The sequence below is a fragment of the Phyllostomus discolor genome, chromosome 13 (genome assembly GCF_004126475.2).
Source record: "Phyllostomus discolor isolate MPI-MPIP mPhyDis1 chromosome 13, mPhyDis1.pri.v3, whole genome shotgun sequence".
In the NCBI taxonomy this organism is placed as follows: domain Eukaryota; kingdom Metazoa; phylum Chordata; class Mammalia; order Chiroptera; family Phyllostomidae; genus Phyllostomus; species Phyllostomus discolor.
In genome coordinates this window covers 34,274,224-34,302,067 of record NC_040915.2, presented here as the reverse complement: position 1 = coordinate 34,302,067, position 27,844 = coordinate 34,274,224, and the positions used below count along the sequence as shown (strand labels likewise).

The 27,844-nt window shown below is 50.2% G+C and overlaps 1 protein-coding gene and 1 long non-coding RNA gene across 2 annotated transcripts in view; one reads left to right on the top strand and one right to left on the bottom strand.

The window, feature by feature from the left end:
• DOCK2 (dedicator of cytokinesis 2) overlaps positions 1–27,844 on the bottom strand; it is a 362,016-nt gene that overhangs the window by 278,053 nt on the left and 56,119 nt on the right. Inside the window, exons 15-22 of the mRNA XM_036013875.1 lie at positions 23,609–23,707; positions 21,717–21,789; positions 21,497–21,600; positions 19,574–19,757; positions 19,366–19,463; positions 9,928–10,017; positions 8,519–8,619; positions 7,570–7,704 (exon numbers count right to left, since the gene is read on the bottom strand). Of these exons, the coding sequence (XP_035869768.1) occupies positions 7,570–7,704; positions 8,519–8,619; positions 9,928–10,017; positions 19,366–19,463; positions 19,574–19,757; positions 21,497–21,600; positions 21,717–21,789; positions 23,609–23,707 (884 nt within the window). The remainder of the gene's footprint in view (positions 1–7,569; positions 7,705–8,518; positions 8,620–9,927; positions 10,018–19,365; positions 19,464–19,573; positions 19,758–21,496; positions 21,601–21,716; positions 21,790–23,608; positions 23,708–27,844) is intronic.
• On the top strand, positions 9,529–27,360 carry LOC118497873. The gene is made up of 3 exons (XR_004900384.1): positions 9,529–9,539; positions 13,796–13,798; positions 27,222–27,360. It is a non-coding gene; the product is annotated as an uncharacterized LOC118497873 (long non-coding RNA).

Sequence of the window (27,844 nt, the reverse complement as noted above, 5' to 3'; positions counted from 1 at the left end):
GTTAATCTGTACACCTGCTGTGGTATTCATTCTGTCCCCTGAGAATATCAGGTAGCATCTAGGCCGATGTCCCCAGCAGGGAGGAGGCGGTCAGACTCCTTGGCCCGGTATTCAAGGCCTTCTCGGTGTAGCTCAAACCCATGTCTTCACACACATCACCCGACTCCTCCACCGGCTCAGCTTCACCCACTAGCTGTGCTTCTCCACTGAGGTGCCCTCCATGGCGGGCACGGAGAGCACGGACAACTGGGGCTTTGTTGTCACCTCCCTCCCTGCCAGCGTCAAGCTGTGTGGCCCAGAGTCACTTTCCGCAGCCTTCTGGGCCTCAACGCCCCCTTCTGTCACACGAATATAACAATGCCTCCACGGTATGGAGTTGTTGTTGCGGGCGCCAAGTGAGGCAAAGGGAGCAGTGCCACGGGGCCCAGCCCGGGGCACAGGCTCAGGGAGGGCGGCCTCAGAGCAGCAGGAGGCTCTGTGTCACTGTGTGGCTCCCTCCGCACCTGCTCCGCGGCTTTCCCATCAACCACAGCGGTTTGAAAACATCCTAATTTGAAGATGCATTTAAGACACCTAACCTAACCAAAACATCCTGGTCCAGCCCAGACTGCCTTAGACGCGCTCAGAACACCTGCATCCGCTTGCGGTCGGGCAAAGTCGCCAAGCACGATGCCTACGCCTCTGCGTATCGATGGGGCGTTTACCCTCGTGGCCGCAGCGCCGCCTGGGCGCTGCACTTGCCGCCACCGCTGCCCCGCACCGCCAGAGAACGGCGTCTCACTAGCCCAGGAAAAGATCAAATTCCAAAGTATGGTCTCTGCCGCAGGCGTATCACTGTCGCACACTGTAAAGTTCCGACACTGTGCGTCAAGGCATCCTAACTAGGGGACCCACGTGTGCTTGGATCTCGCGGTGCGGTCCTCTTTTCTCCCCTGGGCAGGCTTCTTCAGTGCCTTTCAATGTCTAGTTTAAAAGAGCACCTCCTCTGAGGAGGCTTACCAACCCTCCCGCGGCCCTGTTTGCCGCTTACACCCCTCTGCCCCCTGGGAGCCTTATGCACGCCTTCGCTGTGTCATACATACTGCTGATCGCAGCCTGTTCCAGGCAGCCAGGGTTTGGCTGCTGGTCCGCAGGTCTGTCCCCCCCCCCCCCCACCCCGGCGTGCTCCTGCCTGAGGGAGTCTGACGTGAGTTTCAGAGTTCCCGGCACTTAGCCGAGTCCCTGTCGCAAAAGAGGCGCCCAATAAAAGCTGATCAATATTTCCATATGCAAAGGGGAAAGGGAACCGCTTAAAAATGCCTGCCCATGCACATTTTGTGCTACGCTGACGGGAACTTAATGAACTATAAAGCCCTTTCACGTGTTTATAGGAGACAGGCTGTTAGCTCCCCCCCGGCACTGTAGTGACTCATAAAATAGATAATAAATTAAAGGGAAGTGACTGTTTGACAATATCCTTTGATGACAGTTTACTCTTCCATCCTGATCCGATGCCAAGTTAATGTTATCGTAAAATAATCCCATTAACTGCAATAGTGCAGCTCACTGAGCCATTACTGTCGTCAAAAAGTGAAATTACATTCAAAACCGAAAACAGAGGCTTACATAGGAATAAACGGCATTAACATGCAAACAGATTATATATGGGAGAGACAGGGATGGCAATGTGACTGGAATTCCGGCCCCGGCTCCACATAAACAAATGATTACATTTTAATATTTAGTCATACATGAACAATGAAAACAAATCAGACTGGCAAGCACCTCCGAGTTAAATTCTTATTTGTTTAAAAAGGCAGAGAGGCTTGTGTATCCCCTCCAACTGCAGGCAACACCGAGCATGCCTGAGCTTTTATTCAGACGATCTTGCCGCCTAACTTTCCAGACCTGGAGGATAAACTAGCATATGATATTCACATAAGAAGAAACTGAACCAGTGGCAGGGCGAGGTGGAGGCTGGGAGCGGGCAGAATAATGCAAGAGCCAAAAATAAAAAGGCGAAAGAGAGCATCCGAGCATCCGAGCACCTGGTGCTGAAGGCCATTAGAGGCGGGGCGACAGTGCTGGCCCTGGGGGGCGAGGCCACCGGGGCCGGCCACCGGAGATGTGGCCCCCTGTGGGGCCTGCGCTTACGGAGCTGCCACCCCAGTGCAGGCAGAGGGCACCGCCCGGGCCACAGCCAACCTCCCGGTCCCCAGGTGGAGAGCAGGACCGCACCTGGAGACCCTGCAGCTCCCAGCAGGATGCTGTGCTGAGTGCGGCTCTTTCCCTGACCACTGACTCTCTTCCCAGGAGTGTGAGCTCGCTTGGCCCTTTGTCAGCTTCTCTTTACTCATTCCTTAGGAGAGGATGCAAGGATAAAGTCACGGTTGCCTGGACAGCTTTGCCGTAATGGTGAGGAGGCCTTTCCTGAAACTCCTCCGAATCACCGTTCTCTTCACTGAAATCCTCTGAGCTTGGGGATGATAGCACCTAAGCCCTCGCAGCCTGGTGCCTCTCGGCAGCCCAGAGAGCACCCAGGAATCTACACTGCCAGTCAGTGCGGCTCTGGGGACAGTGCCTCCTGCTGGCCAACTGCACTTTATATACGCATGACCCCCCAAAAGGTGCAGTTGTTGAATTGGCTTAATCGGATAAGGCAGAACTGAAGGCTTAAAGCCTCTCTGCTGATTCTTGGCTGTATGACCTTTAAGCTTGAATCTAAGCCTCAGCTTCCTTATCCGGGAAGGGGGCCAGAGGTGGCGTCCCATTTCACAGGGAATGAATGCCAGGTTACCCGGGCGCTGTTCTCTGGGCGTGGGATACAGTACGGAACAAAGACTCTTCTCCTCCTGGAGCTGGCATTCTAGCAGGGAGAGGGCACAAGCCAGAGCTTAACTAGTTGTTACTCAGCACGTTAACATGTGACCAGTTCTATGGGGAGGGAAAACAAGGCAGAAAGCAGAGTGAGAGGGAGGGGAGTCATAAGTGCTGGGGCGGGGCTTGCATTGTAAAGAGGGTAGGGAAGGAGACGCTGGAGCAAAGACGTCTGGGGAAGGGCGCCAAGGCCCGGAGTCAGGAGCCTGAGCCACAGCAAGGAAGGCCTGTGTGGCTGGCACAGGGCGAGTGAGGAGGAGGCGATGAAGTCGGGACATGTGATTCTCCACAGGGTTTTTGTGAAGACCGATGGAAATAATAAGTAAAATGCGCTTAGCCAGTGATAATAATAACCGTGGGCACTTGCTGTGTGACAGGCACTGTGCTAAGTGCCCGTCACCCATTAGCTCATTTAGTCTGCACAACCGCCCTGCAAGGGTTTTCACATGCCAGCCTGTTTTGCATATGAGAACACTGAGCTTCAGGCAGATGAAACAATTTGCCCAAGGTCATGAACATTAGTACATAGCGGTGGCAGAATTCAAATGTAGAATTCAAACCCAAGTAGCCTTGCTCTGCAGACTGTGCCTTTAACCACGGAGCTGACTACCTCCCACAAGCAGAGGGGGTGGGGAGGAAGGTGGGGAGGGAGTTTGGGGATGGCGGAGCCGCCCCAGGAGACTGGGATTACATGGAGGAGGAGGAGGAAGCAAGGACTGAATAAGCAGGTCTGCAACAGAGCAGAAGGCGTGATGCAGAAGAGGCAGAGCAAGCAGGGAACAGAGGCCGGGCCCAGGCTGCTGGGCCGGAGGGGCCTGAGCTCACACGTGGGCACGTGGAAGCCTCAGACGTAAGCAGCGCCTACCCAATGGGTCAGCAGTAGACAAGTGAACCCGTGAGGCCGTAAAACTCCCCACATTGTGGACCTCAGAAAGTGCAGGCACCTGGCAGAGGCATCCCCTCCTCTTAAAAAATAAACAGCAAGGAATGTTCAGGATAGCACGATCAGTAGGCCAAGTCTTGAGAATGAATCCAGACATCAGAACTTCCTCCTACTGACCTAAATCTGAGAACTTGAAACAAGCATCTGGCTGTCTCTCCTAAGTGAACACATGGTAATGGCGAACATTTATTTTGTCTGTGGAATAAGTACCAGGTTCTACGTGGAGAACTTCCTACATGAAGCTCATTTCATCCTCAAAACACTCAGAGCTGGTTTATCCCCATCTACGGATGAGGAAACTGAGGCTCAGAGAGGCTGGGTCGCTCACTTTGCAAGCCAGGCTTTTACAGGGACAGAAATGTGACCCCTCCAAGGCCTCCAATGCATCCAATGAGAACGCTGACCATCACTGAGCCAGCAGTGAGCAGCATAGCACTAACCATTACCCCACACTGCCCCTTGTACCCCAGCCTCCAGCAGCACTGGGGTTTGTATGGAACACGGACAAGTAGGGGCACAGCCTAGTGCTGCCCTGTGCGTGGGGTCTGCTCTCTCTCAGAGCTATCCTTACAGGGGCGTCGCAGTCTCATTTCTACGGGCCTGGCCGGCAAGAAGGGGTGCCGGTCAGTGTCCACCCTGGGGAGCAGGGAAACACGGGCTGCTCCGGACTCCGAGCAAGCCCACAGCTCAGAAACCTTGGGCATCAGCTCAGCTGGCTGTCTGAGCTTTGGGATAAAGGGCACTGCCAGGAGTTTTGTAAAGAAGCTCAGTCAGTTTAGCTCTTTCTGAAAGCTCCTCGTTATGCTCTGCATCTCCTACGAGCTCAGTCACTCTAGAAAAGCCTAGGAGATAACTGGTCATATTTGTGGCCACCCAACATCTTTGGACACACTTCCTACAGTTTGGAGACGTCCCATATTTTTAAGCTTGCCTCTCTGTGGCGGAAGTTCGGATCGGCTCTGCCAGCTTCTGTGGCAGGGACGGCACACGCACCTGCCCAGAGACACCTGCCCCAGGCTTAGACTCAGGAGCTAGTGACACAAGAAGAGGGGACAGGAAAGCCACTTTCTTTGGCAATGGGATAGAAGTAAATAATCCTAAAAAAATGTATCTCCATCCTTGCCAGCATCTTCTCTTCCTCCCCCATCCAACTGCACCCTGCACATGGATCCAGGAAAATCCCAGCCTTTTGCACGTGTCCGTGTGCTGTGTGCGCAGAGACAAAAGGGGACCTGGATCAGCTGCAGCCATGCACATGAGGGAAGAGGACAAAAGGACGACAGGAACAGACACAATAGAGCCCCCAAAGCAATCATCATATTACAATTTCCCACCAGCTGGCTTGGAAATCACAAAGTGTTGAAACTTCTGTTTTCTAGTTTCCTAAGCAAAGTGCCCTCCGAGCACAGGGAAAACACCCTCATCACTTCCCAAAGTCCTTGAGGATCCACCGGAGAGCAAACCACCGCTGAGGACTCGAAAATGAACGAGACACAGGAAACCCACCTTCCCTCAGCACGAGGTCCGAGACCCTCCCCACGGGTCTGCCCGCATTCATGGTCACGAGAAAGGACTCGAGATGAGGCCTGGGCTGCCGTAGAGACACCTCTCCCCACCAAACGCCTTCTCCTGGCCCACCAAACAGACTTCAGCAGGCAGTGCCGCACGTCAGTGATGTTCCGAATGCTGTGCTGGCACACACTAAGGACTATCAGATCCCCCCACTGCTGAAGAAGCCAAAGGTCACGAGAGCCCCCAAAGTACTGAATTCACACTGAGTGAAGAGCTGGGGGCCCTGTAAGATGACGTGCCTTGGGCAGGGAAGAAGAAAGCAAACGTACGAATGCTCTGCTCTCGGGAGGGAAGAGACAAAAACTAAAAGGGAGAAGAGAGAGAGTGAGGGAGCAAGAGTGGGAGGGAAGGAGGGAGGAGGGAGAGAGAGAGGGGGAAAGGAGGGCAACAAAATAAATAAGTAAACCAAAAGGGAAAACTAGGCAGGGGATACGGTGAATGAAAAGAATATGTTCTTGTCATAGATGTGAAATCGCACTTGCAAGATTAATTCCTATTAATCTGGAACTGTGATGTTTGAATCCTTGAACTCCTCCAAGAAACTCAACCCCCAGAAAGACCCACAGCTATCTCCTATTTGGTTCAAATAATTGACAAATATCTCTCCAACTTGGAAGAATACCCCTGAGACCTTAATACACAGTCTCTCCCTTAACTAAGTGACAAACCAGAGGAATTGAAACAGGTGCTTCCTTTTTAGAGGAACTTAAATGATGTATGTTTCGTGACATGGTGCAAGACACTCATCTCTCTCTATTTATCACCTGAAATCTCAACAAATGTTTCAGGAGAATCCCAAATGATTATCCATTTCAGATTCTTTGTCAAGTATAAAGCCATGGTAGCCCACCCATTGTCATGATCAAAATGATGATTACAGAATCCTGCTTTCTTTTATGCAACTAAACAAGAGGCTGACCCAACGCATGACTCAAGAGGTGCACACGTAGCCCTGGCTGGTGTAGCTCAGTGGATTGAGCGCGGGCTGCGAACCAAAGTGTTGCAGATTCGATTCCCAGTCAGGGTACATGCCTGGGTTGCAGGCCATGGCCCCCAGCAACCACACATTGATGTTTCTCTCTCTCTCTCTGTCTTTCTCCCTCCCTTCCTCTCTGAAAATAAATAAATAAAATCTTAAAAAAAAAAAAGAGGTGCACAAGTGACTATACAATTTGCATATTCATTACCGTGCTCACGCGGCTTAAGATTTTATTAGCACCTGACCCAACACAGTTCTTGACCCAGGATTTTGCTGGAACCACAAGGAACCTCGGGTTGCTTAAGCTAATACAATATGAACCTGGGGTTTTAAACGGCCTTGACTTTGGAAAACTTGCCTTAGAAGGCAACCAGCAAAAGAAAAGCAGGGCCAAAATCTAGAGAGATAGAGACAACCCCGATGACATTGAGCATCTGGATCCAGCCATGCCTGAGGCCAATCTTCCTCTGGATTTTTCAATAATGAAAAATATAACCAAGTCCCATTTCTCCAGAAGTCAGCTTGAGTTGAGTGTTCTTCATACGCACTGATAGGAATCTGGACAAAACATTCCCAGTATGTTTTCTCTTATCTCCCATCACACATAACCAATCCCGAATCTAACTTTGCCTTGACGGCCAGGAATATAAAGTATTCTTTTGCGGATTGCATTTGAATACCTCCATCTCTCCAACCCTCTCAAAGGGCAGCTAACCTCTGTGATACTGCCCATCAAACATCAAATCTCTTAGGTACTTCAGCATGTCAGCTTACTTTTTCGCCACTAGGATCCCAAGGACAGGCGGGTCAACGGCAAATACCAGCTCATCTGTCATGTACAGGCTCCGAGAGCCAAATAAATGGCAAACTCTCTGAGTTCTGCTCTCTCCGCCCCCATGGAGCAGATTCCCGGAGAGTTTTCACCATACATCAAACCAAATGAGGAATGCTAGTCAGACGAGATGCTGAAGAGCCTCCGCTCATAAATCATGTTCATGGATGAGACATGATTCTACAACACGTTAAGATTTCTTTTCTCCCAAATAAATTTATAAGGACCGATTATTACCCATTCATAACTTTCTGATCTGGATTTTGAGTTGTCTTTGATTGACGTCTGGTTATAATTTTGTAAGAGAGTTTCCCCAATGGTGCAAATGCTGCTGCATCCCAAAACATTGCGCAGCTAATCAATCACCCTTAGTTAACAAGTACTCACTGTGAAAATAAGGTCCTTGACCGAACAATGAACTTGAACACATATTCCAAAGCTTTGAGAGTTCTTAGGATTGGCTCGCATTGCTCCCCTCTGCTGGAGGTATCCAAGTAAGTCTTCAGCACCGTCATCAGTTTCCTGAATAAGGGATTGTATTTTCAAAATACATCTCTTCCCAACCCACAGCATGGTAATTAGTTTGCTCAGTAAATTATAAGGCTTTCAATCAAAGGTTAAAGGTGGTGCTATAGCTAAGCTTACTCACTCATTTACAACCACAAAAATAACTCTGCTTAAAAATTACATTTAATACAGGGAGTGAATAATTATTTCCTGCCTGTAGAAAGCCAACAAAGAAAAACACTAGCGGGGAAGAAAAATCCTTTGACTAGGAAAACTAGTCGCAATCAGAATATGATTGGGAACAATGGTAGCAATAATGTCTTTGTCAGCATTATTTTTCCTACAGAAAATGTGCTGGTGATATCATGAGACTCCCTTGCTTAGAAACTTCCCATGTTTCTTTATTTCCAGCAAGGCAGACTTTGAACTACTTAACCTCCTTTCAAAGACCCTTCACAGCAGCCTTCCCAGTACCATATCCCGTATCTGATGCTCAGGGCCCTATATCCAAGCTGTAGTGAGCTACTTGGCATGCACACTTTTTTCTCCCCAGCCTTTGAATCCCAGTGTTTATCACAAGTAGCTGCTCAGTAAGTGATAGCTGACTGACTGACTGACCGAACGAACACTCCCATATACTTCTGCCACCACAAAGCAGTCATCTCAGTCTATGGGTGTGCACATTTTTCTGTAATCCACAGAACCCAGGCACAGACTGGATTTTGTCAGAAAAGGGAGAACTCACACAGGCTAGTGACACGAGGAAAATCCCCAAGTTCCTCGTGCCCCAGGTATCCTGGCAGGGCAAGCAGGAGGTGCAGGTACTTACTTGTAAGCTAAAGTAGCGCTGAAATGCTGTTGAATGTAAGCTTCCAGAACGGTGTTGAAGTGCTGGAATTTCCGGTCAGCAATGAGCCCTATGATGTAGATCTGAGGAAGAGGCAAAGAATCAGTGTTTTTGGGACAGACCTAGGGCAGGAAGCCATACTCACATGGTATAACTGAACCCCTGTCAAAATTTTTTACCCAGGAATTAGCTCACTAATATATCTTAAGTCTTTTTCATTACGGTAGTCTCTCTCCTAAAGTGTTTTGTGCAGCCCTGGCCAGTGTGGCTCAGCTGGCTGGAGCAGCAGCAGCCAGTAAACCAAAAGGTTAAGGGTTTGATTCCCTTAAGCACATTCCCTTAGGCATGTCAGAGTACATGCCTAAGTTGTGGGTTTGGTTCCTGGTCGGGGCACATACAAGAATTAACAGATTAATGCTTCACTCTCACATTGATGTTTCTCTCCCTTTGTCTCTCCCTCCCTTTTCCTCTCTCTAAAATAAATAAGCACGTGTTCGAAGGAGTATTAAAAAATATTTCATGCAGCATGCTACAGAGTATTATAAGATAAAAGTGTTGGTGGTCAGGTAAGTTTGAGGAATTTCTGGTTGTCACCTTTAGACTGCCTTCTTCATTACGGGACTTATCAGAGTCTTTCTTTAATACACCTGCACACACCATGACTCCCCAAGAGTGTGCAACGTTCAGCACGTCCCCACGTGGTTGAATCAAAGGGTCTCTTTGTCAGGAGGCCTCTCCCCTTAGGGCTAGCTTTCCAGGAGACCCCCGTGGGAAGCACTAGACCAAGTCACAATTAACTCCAAGTAACCTCGTTATAAATGTAAATGTCACTGACACATTTTAACACCCTGCTAGTCACTGATAACCTAATGCGAATGTTTCTTATGTTTATTTGGACACAAGACAGAGAAGGTGTAAGTTGGGACAGTGAGAGAAGGAAGAAACAATTTAGGAAAATGGGAAGCAGAGAGATTTGGATGGCATTCCACCATGAAAGGTTCTGGTAGGAGCGAAATGACTCGTGAGTTGGAGACGATGAAGGAGAAGCAGGTAAAGGGGGGCATTAGGACACACGGTGGGCCCTTCACAACCTGGCCAGTGACTAGCTCCCACCATTCACGGAAAGCCGAAGTGATTATCCACAGTATCTAGCTTCGTGTTCTTTCAACCAGCGCCCATCTGACACCAACACCGAAGATTCCCTTTCATCCATTCTGCCCACACAGACAAGTGAACTCCAACCACTGCAGGGGACCAGCAGCCCATTCCCACGTTACAATCCCTCCAAAAGATCCATGAATGGGGCCACACGAGGACTGCAAGTTCTCAGCATTCTCTCGGTGAGACACGCACGGACCTATAACATCACAAACACCTGTCCCCTCTCTTACCAAAGCATCGAAGACGAGGATGTCATACTCATTGCTTTGGGAATGCTCCATCATGATGTTGAAGAGGGCATCCAGAGTGTCTTGGAGAAACTGGACAGAGGAACGAAGGTCACGTTAAAGAAGAGTGCAGGTGACCCCGAAACCCATCGCTCAGCGTACACTCAAGAGCATGACAGCGCACACACACCACGTGCCCTGGTCCAGGGGCCCGAGTTCACGCGAACCGGAACTCGGGGTGAACAGCCCCAGCTGTTCGCCGGCAGCACAGTGGACGAACATGTGGTGGCGCTGTCAAGCAGCAGAGCAACCCGCAGCAATGAGAAAGGGCAGCCCCCTTCCACACAGACCGGTGAGGACGGTCCTCGTGAGCGCTGCGTGCAGGAAGTCAGACGGGAGCGTGCACATTCCCTCCTACTCTGTTTGCATGAAATTCAGGAACAAGCAAAACCCGTCAATGATGCTGGTAGTCAGGTCGGTGGCGACCCCCGAGCGGGTGGGTGGGTGACTGAGAAACACACGGGGGGACCCACTGCAACGCTACAATGTCCTCGACCTTGGTCTAGGGGGTGGGTATACGGGTGTGCACATGTGTGAAAATACAGGGCGGGGCAAAAGAAGGTTTACAGCTGTTGGTACAGAAAATGATACAATAACTAACAAATACTAATACAAGAATAAACTGTGTACTCACAGCTCTAAGCCAACTTTTGCCCTGCCCTGTACAATGAATTGTACTTTTAAAATAAGTGCTCTTTACATATTTTACTATATATGTATTACACTTCAATAACAAACTTTAAAAAGTCATGCAAAAAAGGAGACAATGGAATTCGCTCCCAGATGTTTTCTCTAGGCTGTTTGAAGGTGACAGACCTTACAGAAGGGTGTTTGGGGGACTTCTCCGCCACTGCCCACCCAGGGAAGTGGGCCAACAGTGCACATGTGAAGCACTGGTCTGGAAACTCAACCATATTTCCTCCGTGTATAGACAAGTAACTAAACTGTGGAACCCCTCCTTCCTAAGGGGTGGGTCAATATTTCCTAGAGTCCCTCAAAACACAGAGCTACCATGTGACGATGTTTCTTCCCGGGGCTGCTGGCTGTACCAGGTTCCTGGAGGAAACAGGGTCACCAAGACGTCCGGGAAGCCCCTGCCCCAGTTCATCGCGCTGGCCGGGGCAGTGGCTTTCATTACATCTGAACTTCAGACGCTGTATGCTCCACCACCACTCGGACACAACAATGCACTTGACATCTGCATTATTTTCTGCCTGTTCCACTTACCGTGTGAGCCCTGCTGTCTCTCCTTTCCCCGTGTCTAATGCATAATGTTCTCCAAGCACCAGAAACCAAGAGTACTTTTCATATCTAACAGTAATGTGTAGGTAGTACTAAGAGATCATAGTGCTATAGCACTTTATAACAGCAAAAGTAAGTTACCTTCTAGTGCACTCTGTATGTTGTATATTTTAGGTCAGTCATGGGGTACTATGTGTGAGAGAAACTGTGCTGAGTAACTTTTAAATATCATCACCTTGAATGCTCACGACACCCCTGAGAAGTATGTCATATTCACAATATTATCTCACAGAGCTAGCAGGCAGGTGAGCTGGGATCCGGATTCACACTGACCTATTCCCAGAAACCAAGAACAACCACACTTTTCTGCGGCTCGACATTTAATGCCATTCAACCAAACCACCCTCCCCCCGCCCGAGTTCCCAGTAACGTTTTCTCATGGCGCAGGGCGCAGCCAAGAGGGGGGACCCCAAATAGGGATTTGTAATAGGGTCCAGAAGAGCTTAGAGATAATTGGCTCCACACCAGAAGAGCTTGGAATGCTGGCAGCTGTGGCCAATTGTGGGAGGAGCCGGAAATGGGGCTGCAGAGGAAGATTGGTGCTGGGATTTAAAGGGAGGCGCAGCAGCCATTGGGCATCTCTCTTTTTGGGACCACTCGTCTGTTTAGGGCCACGCGGCTTTGGTGTCTTGGTTGGGACCATGAGGCTTGGGTGAGAGTCAGGACCACGAAGCTTTGGAGGTGCTCCCTTTTGCTATGTGGAGGGTGCTGGGAGGACTGTGTGCATTTGTGGGGAACTTTAGTTTGTGTTATTTCAAATGAATAATAAATTCCTTTCCTTTTCACAAATCTCTGGCATTGAGAGACGTCTTTCCTCTGGCGGCAGACATAACGAACCTGGGGGCTTCCTTTCGGGTAGCAGTATATTGCCTTGGCTGCCCTTACCCCCCACTCCCGCCTTTTGTTCTGTAACAGTTTTTGGTGACCCAGGTGGGACGATAATTGTCCATGGCAGACCGACCCCCTCAGGTGCGAGAGAGTGAGGCTTCAGAGTTTCCACAGTCTCGAGAATTTCTCTACACTCCTCCTGAGGGCATCGGCTGCCTCTCATGCCTGGAAAGGTGAGAAGGAAACGAAAAGGGGAGGGAGCAGAGACACGACAATGGTTTGGTTGAACACTTGGTTTCCGGGTGCTGTTTTTTGGAATAATGGAGCTGGAATTTGGGGCAATAGGTGGGGAAATACCTGGTCTTTACGCCATCTGTATTCTTTTTGCTCTGAACTTTTGCTTGCTTTGTTGGAACTGTAGGAATAGTTCTGAGCCGGTCCCTAAGTGGAGCCCATTGGGTAGGATCCTAAGGGATTGGGAGAGCTACTGTGCTAAGTCGACACACAAGAATCCCTTGATTAAGCGGTTAATGGTTTATTATTGTAACACGGTGTGGCCTACTTATGTTTTGGGTGATGAGCTGAGATGGCCTGTGAATGGTTCTTTGAGTTAGTGCATCATTGCTAGACTGAAACAGTATTGCCGGCAGTGTGAACTATTGGAAGAGTTACACTATCTGAATGCGTTTATAATATTGCACAACGGCCTTGTGTCAGAGACAGAGAAAGCCTGTGATGGTCCTGAAGGGAAAAGTGGTCTCAGAACCCCTCCCTGACAGTAGAACACAGGAAGAGAGAGAGAATGAGGAGATAAACCTCATTAATGCTCTGAACCCAGGGAATGGGGGCTCGCAGGCAGGGGGAACCCCAGTGGTGCAGCTGCCTCCCCAAGAGGTGGGGCCCACCAGGACTCCCCCCTCTCTGCAGGTGGAAGAAGTCTCCACCACGGATTCGCACCCTCTGAGAGATGGCTCTGCTCACCAGCCCCACCAACAGGTGGGAGGGGTCTCCTTGGCTCCCGAAACCAGAGCCAAAGGGCCATCGCCATCTTTACAGGTGGGCGCAGCTTGCATTCTGCCCTCACCTTCACAGGTGGGTGGGGCCTGTGCACTGCCTGCTCTGGCGGCACCCCACCCCCAGTGGGTGGGTGGCAGCTTTGCTCAGTATTGGGCCTCCATGAGGCCACCACCTTCACAGCTGGTGGAGGTTTCTGCACCTCCAGCCTCGCAGGTGATGAGAATTGCCACTGCCATGATACCTCCCCCTCCACAGGTGGTGGGAGACACCTCAGTACGGTACTACCTCCTCCTGTAACTGACCCCGAAGCAGGGATTGTAAAGCCAACTGCTCCACCTCTACCTGCTGAGCAATGTGTCTCACCCCCCAGAACTCGCCAGGGCACCTCCTATAACCAGGGAGCCTTCAAAGGTGTAGCCAGCTGATACCCTCTGAGGCAATACCCAATAGGCAGAATAAATGAAGAAGGCCAGCCCGCTGGTTACTATTGGGCTCATACTCCGTTCTCCACTTCGGACTTACTGAACTGGAGGAATGCCAATCCCTCATATAGGAATGATCCTCAGAAGATGGCAGGTCTTATTGCCTCTATTTTTGCCACTCATCACCCAAGCTGGGCAGACATACAGGCCCTCCTGAACATTTTGCTGACAGCAGATGAAAGACAGTTGGTTCTAAATAGGGCTGATCAGGAGGCCCAGCGTCTCCGCGATGAGGACACCGAGGGAATTCTTAACCCAGTGGAGGCAATTCCTCGGGTAGACCCTAAGTGGGACCCAAATAGCAGAGATGGCTTAACCTCTTTGAGACGCTATAGAAGGTGCATATTGGAAGTACTTAGGAAAGCAGTGCCCAAGCAGAGGAGTCTGAACTTGATACAGACTCTCCAGCAGAAGCCAGATGAGGATCCTTCTGAATCTTTAGAAAGGATCTGTCAGGCATATAGGAAGTACACGGATGTTGATCCAGAGACACCAGAGAATGTGAGAATGGTAAACGTGACTTTTACTGGGCAGAGCGCTCCGGATATCAGGAACAAACTTCAGCGTGTAGACGGAGTGCTGGGAATGAGCTCCTCCCAGCTGGTAGACATAGCATTTGAAGTCTACAATGCCCGCGAAGCAGGGAAGGCAAAAACAGTGTTTTTGGAGTTAGCCCAGGGAAACCAAAAGAAGCGGGGCCCTAGGGCCAAAAAAGGAAACTCAGCAGGTGCCCGCCACCATGCCAGTGGCAGAAGGGGCCCTACGGAGAAGAAGAAGGGTGCACTAGGCCGTAATCAATGTGCCTATTGCAAGGAGGAGGGGCACTGGAGGAATGAGTGTCCACATCACAAAAGGGAAAGGGAGAGTGAGAATCCAGGTCGAATGATGGCGAAGCAAGAAATGGAGGATGACAAGGAATGAGGCAGCCCAGGGGTTCCACTGGACACCTCCCGACCCAGCACTATTTCCCCACAGGAGTCCTGGGTACGAGTGACTGTGGGGGATGAGCCAATTGACTTTCTTGTAGATACGGGAGCCACATACTCAGTGTTGAACACAGAGTTGATTGGAAAAAGCTCAAATGAAGTAACAGTTACTGGTGTGTCTGGACAGGTACAAAAACAGACATTCCTGAAACCTGTGGGATGTCAGCTTGGGGGGCAAAAGCTTACACACAGTTTTCTGTATATGCCTGATTGTCCCACTCCATTGTTGGGCCGAGATTTGCTGTGTAAACTGCATGCACAAATAACCTTTTCCCCCGGGCGACAGCAGCTGTGCGTGGAAGTCCTGCTGGAAAATGCCCTCCGGTTGCAGGCTTCCCTGACCGGTCCTGGAGGCCCTGGAGGTGAACCCTTCCCACCTGAGATCTGTGAGCAGGTCAATCAAACTGTTTGGGCAGACGGAACTCCAGGTAAAGCAGTTAACGTACAACCTATAAAGATGTATCTGAAAGGAGGGGTGCAGGTCCCACGAGAGAAACGGTATCCCCTCAAAAAGGAGGCGCTAGAGGGGCTCCAGCCAGTGTTGCAGAAGTTTTTGAAATCAGGATTAATTTGACCTTGCCGGTCACCATACAACACTCCCATTTTGCCAGTCAAAAAGCCGCACTCAGATGAGTACCGGTTTGTACAGGATCTCTGGGCCACCGATGACATTGTGCAGGACAATCACCCTACTGTGCCTAACCCTTCCACCCTGTTGACTATGGTGCCTGGGGATAGCAAATGGTTTTCAGTCCTGGACTTAAAGCATGCCTTTTTTTGCATCCCGACAGATGAGCAGGCTCAGCAATTACTTGCCTTTGAGTGGCAGAACCCAGAGACAAAGGCCATGCTCCAATACTGCCGGACTGTGCTGCCACAAGGGTTTAAAAACTCCTGACAGTATTCGGGGAAGTGCTGGCAAAAGACTTAAGGAACGTTCAGTTGAAATCAGGAGTTCTTTTGCAGTACGTGGATGACCTGTTAGTAGCCAGCAGTAACTATGAGGACTGTTTGCACAACACCATCACGGCTCTAAATCATTTGGCAAAGAGAGGATATAAAGTGTCACGTCATAAGGCCCAAATCTGCAAACAGGAAGTGGCGTATCTGGGATTTCAACTGAAACAAGGTACCAGGAGTCTGATGGCAGTTAGAAAGCAAGCCATTGCTTTGCTCCGAATCAGAGTGGCACCTAGAAGCGGGCTTAAACTGAGCCCTTTTGAAATAGTTTATGGGAAACCCCTCTGAATTTCTGTTTCAGGTACACCCCCTCTGGATTTGGAGCACAGAGGCACGAATTAAGCAATATGTACAGCATTTAGGTCAGGCACTAACCATTTTGCACAAGTTCGCTCATTGCAGGTCTGTCTACCCCTCTGACGAGCCCCTGCACCCGTTCCAGCCAGGGGACCAGGTCCTCCTGAAGACCTGGAACAGCCAAGGCCCCAAACAGCAGCTGTCTGGACAACGGACTGGTCCCTATGATGTCCTGTTGACAGTGCATTCCTCCCTGAAGCTGATGGGAATGAAGCCCTGGATTCACCACACACAGGTAAAACGGCACCACCTAAGAGAGACGCAGAACCTACTGCTGCAGCTGAGGCAGGAAGGGAAAGCTGGACCTGCACTCCGGAGGAAGGTCTGAAATTCCTCTTCCGGAAAGAGACAACGAATCCCGGTACAGGGTGACAGTGTTTGTCATGTCATGACAGTGTTTGTAATACTAGGGACTTTTAGCTGCCACCTATTGAGTTTAAGTATAATCCTTCCCAGTGTGGGAAAGGAACCAGGATTAAAAGAGAATGATGGTTAAATCTGGATGAGTAAAATTAGTATAAAGGATGTGAAAGTTTTAAACCTGGAGTAAAGGAAACCTCAGCTACTTGTTTTCTGGTTTTGTGGGAAAAGAGTAAATTTCTAACATTGGTTTTGTTTCTGATCAGAAACTTGTAGAAGGTTTCTGCAGAAGAAACCTTCTGTAGAAGGTCTTCTGGAAGACCTAAGAAAGGTCACCGTAAGACCTAGGAAAGGTTGCTTGTAACCGGTTGGGGAGAATGCCTTTGCCGCTCGGGACCCAAGAAAGGTCATTTGGGGCTGGCGAGTGCTTCCACCAGAGGCAAAGCAGCATGTCTCTGCCAACAGACTGGGCCTGAAGGAGCATGTCTCTGTGAGGCACCGATGGACACATTGGTGCAAGAGAATTCCTATACCTGTGTATTGTTTTGGAACTCTGTGTTTTGGATTTTGCTCTGTATCGGCTCTGAAAAGGAAATGGAGGATTCCAGGGAAGGTTGAAACTTCACACTCTGTAGGAAAGTAAATGGGAAAGTGAAAGATATGTAAATGAAGAAGGTGTATGAAATAAAGAATAGAGGGTTTGTGAATGTTGCAGAAGGTCTGTGGGAAACTATAAAGATAAATGGAAAAGTGAAAGTTTTGGGGAAGAATTATGTGGTGTTAGTATTGGAATGTATAAGGCATGGAGATGCACTCTTGGTGGAAATCAGAAGGGAAAGCATTTTCCTTCACACTTTGTATTTTTCTCCCTACCTGATCCCTCCAGAATTTGGCATTCTGAAGGAGTGAGTAATGACATAAGGTTTCTTTGCATAAAACCAATAAGACCAGTCGCTAATAGTGGTTTTGTTAACCGAGACTTTGACTGGAATGTCACGCCTGAAGGAGGCATGTATGGGTTCTGGTTGTTACCAGAAAGCCCTGAGGAACTGGGATTGACTTGCAAAGCTAGCATAAGCCCACGAGAAAAGCCTGGTACTTTAGTTGGTTGTGCAGTTCGTGGCAGTCTTTCCAGGGAAGGAATGAAGGTTGTCTTTCTGAAAGATGGCCAAAAAGGAACCTGTAGGCACAATGGAAGCCTCAAGGATTTGAGTGAAATAACTGGTACAGGCGAAGCCAGATGGCAGATGTGTGGCTCTGCTTCTGTGCCTCGAGGGGCAGACTGAGAAGTCAGTCTAAAGGTTGCCTGTGTGAGTTCCAGCAAAGTGGACTTAAAGATCATTAATGATCCAGGCTGCTCTTGGTGTGTTTATGCAAATGAACAGTCAAAATGAAAAGTGGGACTCAAAGTAGTCTCTTTAATAATGGTGAGGGTGATCTTAAGGAGAAAAATTGTGGTTCAAGGAAGATCACAGTGCTCAGTATTGAACATCAGAATGGCACAGCTAACTGCCTTGAAAGTTTGTTTTCTTTTGAAAGTTGAAATTGGGTTTGCAGTATCATCTAAGATGTACAATTTAGTTACGGAGGACCTGTCAAATTGCCATTGTTAAATGTCATTGCAGGAAGGACCTTGCAACTGAACATATTCCCAAAAGACAGTCTCACAGGCACAGAGAATGACTTGGAAATTTTTTGTATAAATTAACACGTGTTCTTCTGTTTTTGTAGGGCATATGCCTAGGACCTCATTGCCTGAGTGACTGGCTGTAATACAGGCCTCATTTAAGGGGCCCATCCTCATCATCACCCCTTGAGACTCAACAGTTTGACTGAACTAAGTGGTTGGGTTGGGACAGTCTGTGGGCTTCATTTTAGAACTGATTTTCCCTTTTCTGTCCTAAAGGTTTGGACACAAAGGGCCCAGAAATCTAAAAGGAGGGAAATCCTAACAAATGTATATGCCCCTCAGCCCGAGTGAAATACAGTGGGCCACAAGGGTTTTGGATAGGTGTAGCATGCCTTGCACACCTTCCTCCAGATAAGCCATTCTTTACCTAAGTCCCTGCCTTTGTCATTTAGTAGTTATGATTTAATTGTACTTCCAAATCTTTCCAAATCCGTCACCTCCAAAATGCAACCAGGATGCCAACTGTCCAGTTATACCAGACTTTGGACATCGAGCCTGCGACTTCCTGGTGACAGCCAATGGACCTGGATTCTGTAAGGTCCCTTCCCTTACAGGAAGGACTCCCTCTATGCTGCACCCCCCCCCCCCACTTCAGGGCACCCCTGACCCAAGGGTAGGTAGGACAACATCCATCTCCAGCAGGAAGTAGTTACAAGATGAGACCTTCACCCATTGTCCTTTATATGACTATAAAGGGGTTGTATTTCTGAAAGGAAGGATTTGTAACATGGTGCAGCCAAGAGGGGATCCCCAAATAGAGATTTGTAATAGGGTCCAGAAGAGCATGGAGATAATTGGCTCCACACCACAGGGCCACACCTGCCCAGAATGCTGGCAGCTGTGGCCAATTGTGAAAGGAGCTGGAAATGGGGCTGCAGAGGAAGATTGGTGCTGGGATTTAAACAGAGGCGCAGCAGCCATTGGATGTCTCTCTTTTTGGGACCACTCGTCTGTTTAGGACCACGCGGCTTTGGTGTCTTGGTTGGGACCATGAGGCTTGGGTGAGAGTCAGGACCACAAGGCTTTGGAAGTGCTCCCTTTTGCCACGTGGAGGGTGCTGGGAGGACTGTGTGCATTTGTGGGGAACTTTAGTTTGTGTTATTTCAAATGAATAATTCCTTTCCTTTTCACGAATCTCTGGCATTGAGAGATGTCTTTCCTCTGGTGGCAGACATAACAAACCTGGGGAGTTCCTTTCGGGTAACAGTATATTGCCTCGGCTGCCCTTGCCCCCCCACCTTTTGTACTGTAACAATTCAACCAAACCACCCCCCCGAGGTCCCAGTAACGTTTTCTCATGGCGCTTTGACACACTCTGTTCCATTGTCAGAGAGAAAGTTGCCCCTTCCTCCCCACGCCACACATGACTCAAAGCTCTGTCACTGGTACATGAACCGACCTTCACCACTTCCTCTCCATCCACAATCTTCAGTTTCTCCAAGTTCTCCTGTAGCAGTTGGGGCTTCATGCGCCACTTCAGCAAACCCAGCAAGCCCACTAAAACAGAGTCCAGACAAGCAGAATTACTGCCATTGGCCTACACCGTCCACATCAGGACATTTGCGCGCACACACACACACACACGCACCTCTCAATGGTTCCCTTACCGTTCTGGGTGAGCTTTGTGGAGCACACCAGGGTGGAAATGGAGAACACATCCCGGGAGCTGACAGAGAGCCCCCCAACACTGCTGGAGCTCCGACTCAGAGTGGACCCCTTGTTTTCCATGTGGTGTCGGTAAGAGGGCAGAGTCAGGTAAGCGCTGGCATCCTCCATCTTCTTGCTGTCCCCCTGGAGACAACACCTTGGTTATGTCCCGTCCCTGAGCCAAGGGTGTACACCTAACGCTGCGCAGAGCCTGCGGTGGCCAGACTACGCATTGCGAGGTGGGGAGGGTTGGAAAGAGTGGGGAACTCATCCCAGAAGCAATACACAACAGCTGGTGAGGCTCAGCTGTTTTTCCAAGGTCACATTCATGGAAAATGACTTGATCCACCAGTTAAGGGCCCTTATGGACTTCATTCATGGCAAAAGGAAACTGAAGATTCCCAGAGAGGACCTGTGCATTCATCTCAAGCTTTTGAGATCTTAATACGCATGTGCACCAGCAAGACAAGGAATCAGCTTAAAGAAGTGGACAGCAAAGGCACTGGAACCCGAAAGTCCTGGCATCTAGATGCTGCTCTACCGTTCGCACTTCTGGGTCGTCCTGGACACGTGCCTTGGTGTCTGTGCCACATTCTTCTCATGCTGAAGCTGAGGGTTAATCATATTACCTACTTCCTATCAGTTTCAAGCAGACTGAATGGCAGTAATGCACACAGAACCCTTGGGTGATGCCCACGTGAGTCCTGTGGCATGCTGAAATGAAAGACTAGATGTAAGCATTGTGAGAGTTAAAATTTATGGAGCCCTAACTCTGAACTGGATGCCACTCTAAGTGCTTCATATGCCTTAGTTCACTTCATTTAAGCCTCACAACAATTGGGGCTGTTGTGGATACCACCTACTATCCTCATTTTACAGATGAGGAAACTGAGGCTGAAGGAAGGTGAGTAAATGGGGAAACTGACTGCAATGGGGCCTCCACCCCCAACGAGTTTGCAGTCTGTTGAGAAAGAATGGCTTTCAAGCCAAGAACTACCTTGATCTGTGCTACATGATGAAACAAGAGGCTGTCCAGAAGAAGGGGTGGGGTGGTTTGAAAAGGTCAGGCAGACTCAGAGAAGTGACATAAAGCCTTGATGAACCTGTATTTTCCATGAGATCTCGGACAAAAGAGCCATTTCAGCTTCCAAGGCTGAGGAAGCCAAGAGCAGGGGCATGATGCCTGCGCCCACCACCTGGCCCGGCCCTGCTTCGCAGCCACAGCGCTGCCTCCAGCCAGGTGTCGGCAGAGGCAGCCTGCTGTTGGCAGAGGGGTCGTTGGAAAGCACACAGATGTCATCAAGGCACACACTTCCCACTTTTCGAACACCGTCTAAGTCTCATGATGCAGAAATAACGATGGCTGACATCTGTCCCCTTTCCCATGGGTCATCTCAGTGGCTTGTCATAAATATTCCCATCACCACTTAAGAAACAGGAAGGTGAGACTCAGGACGAGACGTGAGATGAGTCCACAGTTGGTCAGCGGCGGGATTGGGACCCTGAGTCCTGCTATTTCCCAGAAGCCACAGGGAAGCATCTGTCCAATGTTTGGTGTGGCAGTCTGCACATCCCACAGAGGGGCTTCCAGAGTCACCGGCCCTCTCTGCGTGTGATACTTTTCCATCTATTGAGTGTTCCCTGCACCCACCATTCTCACATTTCTATGAACCCCCTCATGTAATTCTCAGTTATTCACTGAGGGCTCATGGATGCGGAAATGGAGGCCCAGAGAGGCTCAGATTTTGCACAAGGCCACACAGCTGGTGAGCCATGGTGGGTGCGATCCTGGAGGTCCCGTTGTTAACCACGAAGCAATCCCACCATCTCCCCTCTGCTGCCTGCAGCCCCCTGGCTGCAGAGTCAGCTCCAACTCAGGGTACCTTTAGGACCACCAAGTCATGGAATCCGTCCTGCAGTGTGGTCCCGTCTTCCTTCATCAGCTTCACGTAGGACATGGCAAAGTTCTTCTCTCCTTTATCTTTAGCTGGAAACAGCATGGTCAGGAGAGGTCAGGGAAGGAAAGGACACGGGGGCCACCCAGCCCCGCCCCGCCTCTTGCCTTAGGAGGGCTGCAGGGATGCCGTTGGGCTGGCTACTCACATTCCAGGGAGGACCGGTGTCGAAACATGAACCGCAGGTGGATCTTCTGCATGTCTTCAATAGGGACGGCCACCTCCGCAGGCAGAAACCAGAGCTCGGGAAACCGTGAGTTACGCAGCGCCCCCACTCCCTCCTCCCTCCCCCTCTCCCTCCCCCTCCCCCAAAAGGCAGCCTGACCATTTAACGGAGAGCGCTGCACGCTGATTTATTGCCCACCCATCAAGCCCGATGAACTGTAAATAAATTACACAAGAACTAGCTATGAAGAGAAAATAAAGTACCAAATGTAATCCATTTGGCAAATTGCAATCCCAGCCAATGAAAAGAGGTCTGTAAATTATTGTGAGGGAGAATGAATCTCCCCAAATTGATATAAAAGTCACATAACTGGAGCACAGGATGCGCCGTGCTGCGCGGAGTGTGCCACGCACACGCTCCACACACACTCCGGGAGTGCGGGTGAAGGCGGCAGGGCTCAGCAAGCTGACAACGGTCATTAGGGGCCATGCCTGAGGGCTCTCGTTTATGGAAATTAATGAAAATGCTGGAATCCAATAATATCTGAGTAAATCCTAGGGCTCATTACCAAGCTTGTTTAGACACATGTCCAGATGCTTTTGTCACCGAGGACACTGAGCCGAGATAATCACTCCTCGGTCACCGCAGTCTCACTGTCCAGTGAGTGGCCTGCCACACCCTTGACTGAGAGGCTTTGGGCCTGGCTCTGGACTGCCCCCTGCCCCCTGCCCCCTGCCCGCCTCCACCAAAGCCTACGCTCTCTCTGTAATGCACAGTTCAGGACAAGGCAGAGAATCTCGGCTACCTCCAACAAACCACTTTGCTTTTTAAAAGGGGCAGGTTTACATTGTACAGACGCCTATTAAAATCCAAACAGATGTGCACTTTGGGTTGTTTTCTGCTCCAGACAATGGAAATTGAGCCTGAAGAGGTCCCCATTCGTGTGTTTCAGACAGAACAAAAGAACCGAGGGCCTCTCTGGCAGCTGCAGTCCAATTTGTTCTCTCCCTGCATGCTGAACGGTTACTACGAGCTACAATCACGCGAGGCACTGGCCTTGCTGATGAAAGTCCCTGCGATTCACAGAGCTCGTGGTCCACACGGGGCGGCGTGGTTGCACCAACCGTGGGACGAGGGCCAACAAAGAGATATAATTGGGGTGCAACAGAGCACAGAGAAGAGAACGCCACCTTGGTTCAATGGCTTTCTGACCCCAAAGTTCGGCCGGCCATCAGTTTGAAGATGGCGAGTTTAGGGCGACCCTCTGAGGAACACAGGAACATGGGGGACTAGGCAAGGACCTCTGAGGCTTGAACAGGGATCCCTGCAAAGCACGTTATGGGGACATCTTGAGTTCGGGTTCCGAGCACGGGCTGAGCAAAGGCTGCTGCTCGGTACAAGGCAGAGATGTTGGAAGCTGTGATCCAGCTTCACTGTTCACTGAATTAATTCCAAACTCTTCTTCCAATGCACGCTGCTTCCTTCTGCTCAGTGTGACAATCTGGTAATGTGACTAGAGCTGTGATTAATGCCACTTGCAGGTATTAAGTGGCCTTTTATAGCCTCACATTTGCTCACAAGCTCTGTCACTGCGCACTGCTGAGAAGACTGACACAGCTCGATGGGCTGGGCACCGTGCACAAGACGAGCACCCTCCGGTTCCACAGAGCCTAGGTCCTGGCCCGTGAAGGGTGCTCCAGGGAACCACAGAGCTCCCCACTGGGCCACCATTTCCACCGCCCAACACGCCACTGGACACTGGCTGGGGTGCTGCTTCAGACGTTAGGGAGGTGCCTCAGAGCCCCTGCATACATGTTTGCTGCTATTACCATCATCGTCATCATCATCGTCACTATTAGTATTATTATTATTACCTTGACTGTTTCCATCCACCGTGGCTGTTTGACTTGATAGTACACGACAGACCGATATTCGTGCATGGGCTTGTCCCCTGCTCCCACGCAAATTGCATTCTGTGCCAAGAAAAGCAAAGAGGGAAAATTCTACAGAACTGCCACTTCCCGTGCTTGGGTAACGTTGGCCCCAGTGCCTTAGGACCCGGGGCCATTCCCGACTCTTCTGCCAGGTACCCATCTCGGCCCTTCTACATGACAGACTTGCACACGAATGTCCCCAGCCCCGCCAGTGACAGCTGCCTAACTACACAAATCCTATTACTCGCATTCTGGAAACCACCAGAGCATGCCAGGGCTGACGCGGCTGCCCACTGTACACGGTAACCCGCCCTGGGGCTACCGCAGGCTGCCAGGCCTGTGAACCCTCCCTGTTCCCTCAGTGTGTGCACAGAGTTCACCAACAGGCTCCGTGAGGCGGCCGCTTGTGCCGACGGATTTCTGATGCGAACACACCGAGGTGCCCGTGTGAGCTGAAGAAGGGGAGGGAGGAGCCTGGGCTTCAGACAGACACACGGGCCGAGGGGCCGAGGGAGCCCGCGGTGAGTGACAAAGCATCTTCCGGGGACCAGGCCTGTGCTAAGCTCTGGGTTACGGGCGTCGGTCGGATATTAAACCTGACGCAGAGGTTCACAGTTTGGTGGAGGGACCATTAGGCGAGCGGACAAATCAGTGCGCAATGCGATGTGATGACAGACACAGGTGTTTACTACTCCGGGGCACAGAGGAGAAACACTTAAGTTCCAGCTGAGGACTCAGGGAAGATTTCTTAGAGGCGATGACAGTTGAGGGCCCTGAAGAAGGATTCTAAGTGGGCTCTGAGCGGAGCTGCGGGAAGGGCATTCTGAGCAGAGCGAGCACACCTGTACAGGATATTTATTCTTTGCTGTAAAAATCACCCTCCAAGTAACAAGGCATTCCCGTCTAACAGAGGACGCCAGCCGCTAGTGCTCTCTGTTCATTCTAGCTACTGGGCCACCGAGAAAGACCAAAGCTAGGATCACCCAGAAGGGGCTGGTCTGGTGGTCTTTACGCCAGGCCAGCATATTTTAACCTTAAGTCTGCAGAGACGCAGAGATGCAGCAACGTGAGTGTTGTAGTTCCACCCCCCAAATTTCAAAACCGTGTGCTTCTGAGCATTTTAGTGGTGAGACAGTCCATGCCTCTCCCCAGATTCTATCAGATTCTCCAACAGATCCTTGACCCCAACCCCAGCCCACTCACCCCACCCCAGAGTGGAATGACCACAGCTGAACACACGTGGAAACCCCTGGTGAACCAAGGGAGCCCATGGGAAGGAGAGGCCTGCCTCTCTCGTGGGACGGCTCCCTCTTCACTCCCGAGCTGCAGGGAAAGGACGAGATCAGTGTCATATTGCCGTACGGCCCTTGCGGCCAAACTGAATCTGTTTGAAAATATGGATATGGTGCCTGTCCTTTCAGAACTTACCCCTAAAAAATAAGAAAAAAACAAAACAAAACAAGGATAACCAGCGACTGCAAAAAAGGAAAAACATCCAACTCTCCTGGTTTTCACTGGGATGAACCCTTTCGGAAATTCTCGAGGCAGTAAATGAAAAACACACTTCAGAGGTTTCTCTAACTGTTCAGAGACTGCTCCTCGTCTAGCGCTATGCCAAGCCCTCCACACGCGCTACCTCCCTCGAGTCAGCCCTCATTACCCCCATGTCACAGCTGAGTAAACTGAGGCCCCGAGAGGTGACGTCACTTGCCCAAAAAGGGGCAGAACTGGTCTACACCTCAGACCCGCTCCTCTCTGTCCAGTGTTCCCTTTAGAGCCACCTAGATGCCTTCCAGACTCCCCAGATTTATATCTGGTGACATTTATGGGCTGAGAGTTTCTGTGGCTCCAGTGAATCACCATCTAGCTTATAAAATCTGAAAATACACATTTATCTCTGGTGAAAGTAAAATTGCTGCATCGCAGGCAACTGATGCCCCGACACTGTCCTGACGATGGGAATTTCCGATGGCCTAAGGCTGCAGAGAAGTCTCAGCATTATCCTGAGAAAGGCCCAAGATCCTCACCACTTGGGAGATACAGTGGACGTTACCAAGTGTGTCTAGAGAGTATTGTGATCAGGGACTGAGCCCACTTTTGGGGGAGATACCGATGGGTGCATGTCTCAAGTCAGCCGGTTTAACCCTTTTGCCCATTGCCTACTTCCACGGCCCCCGATGGACAAGTCAAGAACCTCTAGTTGGCTGCAGGTCAGTTGAAGGAGACCCTTGCAGGAATTGGGGAGCCTGGAGGATTGATGCTGACGTGGCCCCGGCAGGTACACTTCAGCAGGAGGAAAAGCAGGCTCCCAGCACAGGCCCTGTTTACCCCGTAGGACTGACCCGAGGAACAGATGATGGCACAGCGAGGTGAGCGCACTCGGAGGGCCAGGAAGCGTTCTACCCCAGCGAGGCTGCCTCCCAGGGCGACACGGGTCAGCGTCCCGGAGGCGGGGGTCAAGCCTGGAGACGGCAATGCCTTTCCAGTAGAGACGGTTAACTGTAATGAACACCTATTATGTAGATCACCTTATTTGATATTCACAGGAGTGAGGTGCCACTGCTGGTCTCATTTTCAGACAGAGAATCTTAGGTGTAGAGACATTATGTAACTTGCTCAAGGTCATCCTGCTAATCTAGGCTGAGCTGGGCTTTGAGCCTGGCTGCCTGGCCCCACAGGGAGCCATGCGAACCACTGCACCACACTGCCCCACGCCCCACCTGCACCAGCTCACGCCAGCTGGTCTCCGAAGGGCAGAGGCTTCTCGGCCTAGCATCGGAGCCTTTTTGGTTCTCCTTAAGCTTGCTTCAGGCGTCCTCATGGGATTGCCTGTTTGAAGACCCTCAGCTCCTGCCCAGGGCTTCCCCCTGTAGGTAGGAAGTCTGCCTTCCCTGAATGTTACCCTTCTTTCTGTTACCAAGTACTTGCTGCATGGCAGGCACCGTACACTTGCTATTTTACTTAACCTGCAACCCCACAAGAAAGAGATTATCATTCCTCTTTTATACACACATTAACTTGCCCAAGATCAGACAGCTAACAGGAGGGGATCAGATCTGAACTCCATCTGTCTGACCCCAAAGCCCACCCCGTTAGCTTCTCGGCTACGGCCCTTCCTGAGCAAGGCTGTTGAAACCCCAAAGAGATGCAAGGACAAATACGACCAACTCTGTCCTCCGGCCCCGCTCTGCCAAGGACAGCGAGCACCTGGGGGGGGGAGGAGAAGCCGATATCCCTGAGCGGCAGGGTTCCCGCAGGAGCCCGCCGGCACCACACAGGGGTGTGGAGTGTTTCAAGTGTGCAGCCTGACGCTTAATTAGGCGGTAATATTTATTTCTGCAGCGAGAGAAAGGAAAGCCTCCCACAGGCTTCCTTAGCAATTTTCAATAGTCAGTCAACCGAACTCCCCCATAACTTCCCTAACAGACGAGACTGCAGATTATCGCCATGACCCCACCGTTGCCTCTGTGCTTCAGTCCCCCTCGTACCTGCCTATATATGTGTCTGAGTGTGCCTGCTCGGCCTGGCGGGGTGTGACCTGAAAGGGTGGCAGAGGCAAGATGCCTGCTTTCCAGCTAACAGTTCCCTGATTTGTCTTTTGGCAACACTGAAGGCAAGCATATCAGTGTTTTAAAAACGAAGCTGAGGTTTGAAAGTTCTCCAACAGGTAGCTGGATAAAAATAACTTCAAGGCCGTGGTCTATACATTTGTGAAATGCAAACAGGCTATTGGATAAAAACCCTCTGTGCGTCCTTCATGCTGTTCTGAGCAAAGCATCTCTCTCACTTTGTTTTTTCAGAAAAGTTTCAGAATCCAAAAAAAAGAGGATGAGTTACATGCTTGGATTTTGCTCAGCTACATATTAATTAATGGGGCCAGTCTTTATGAAGAACAACAACACAAAAAAAAGGCAATTGTGGGGATTTCTTTACATTTAAAAAATAACTATGAATCTCCCTAAAATTTGATAGAATTGGTTATTGGCCTCATTTTAAAATGAGAGACGGATTGGTGAAGTTTTGAAATGCAGAGGCATTAGAGTGACATGTGGAAGGGGGCTGGAGCCCCAGAGTCCACTCCCACCCCCCTGCCTCATACCGACTTCATGACCTTGGGAAAACGGTTTCACCTGACACAGGGTCAGTGTCCCCTGGCAAAGTGGGGATGGTGGCGGT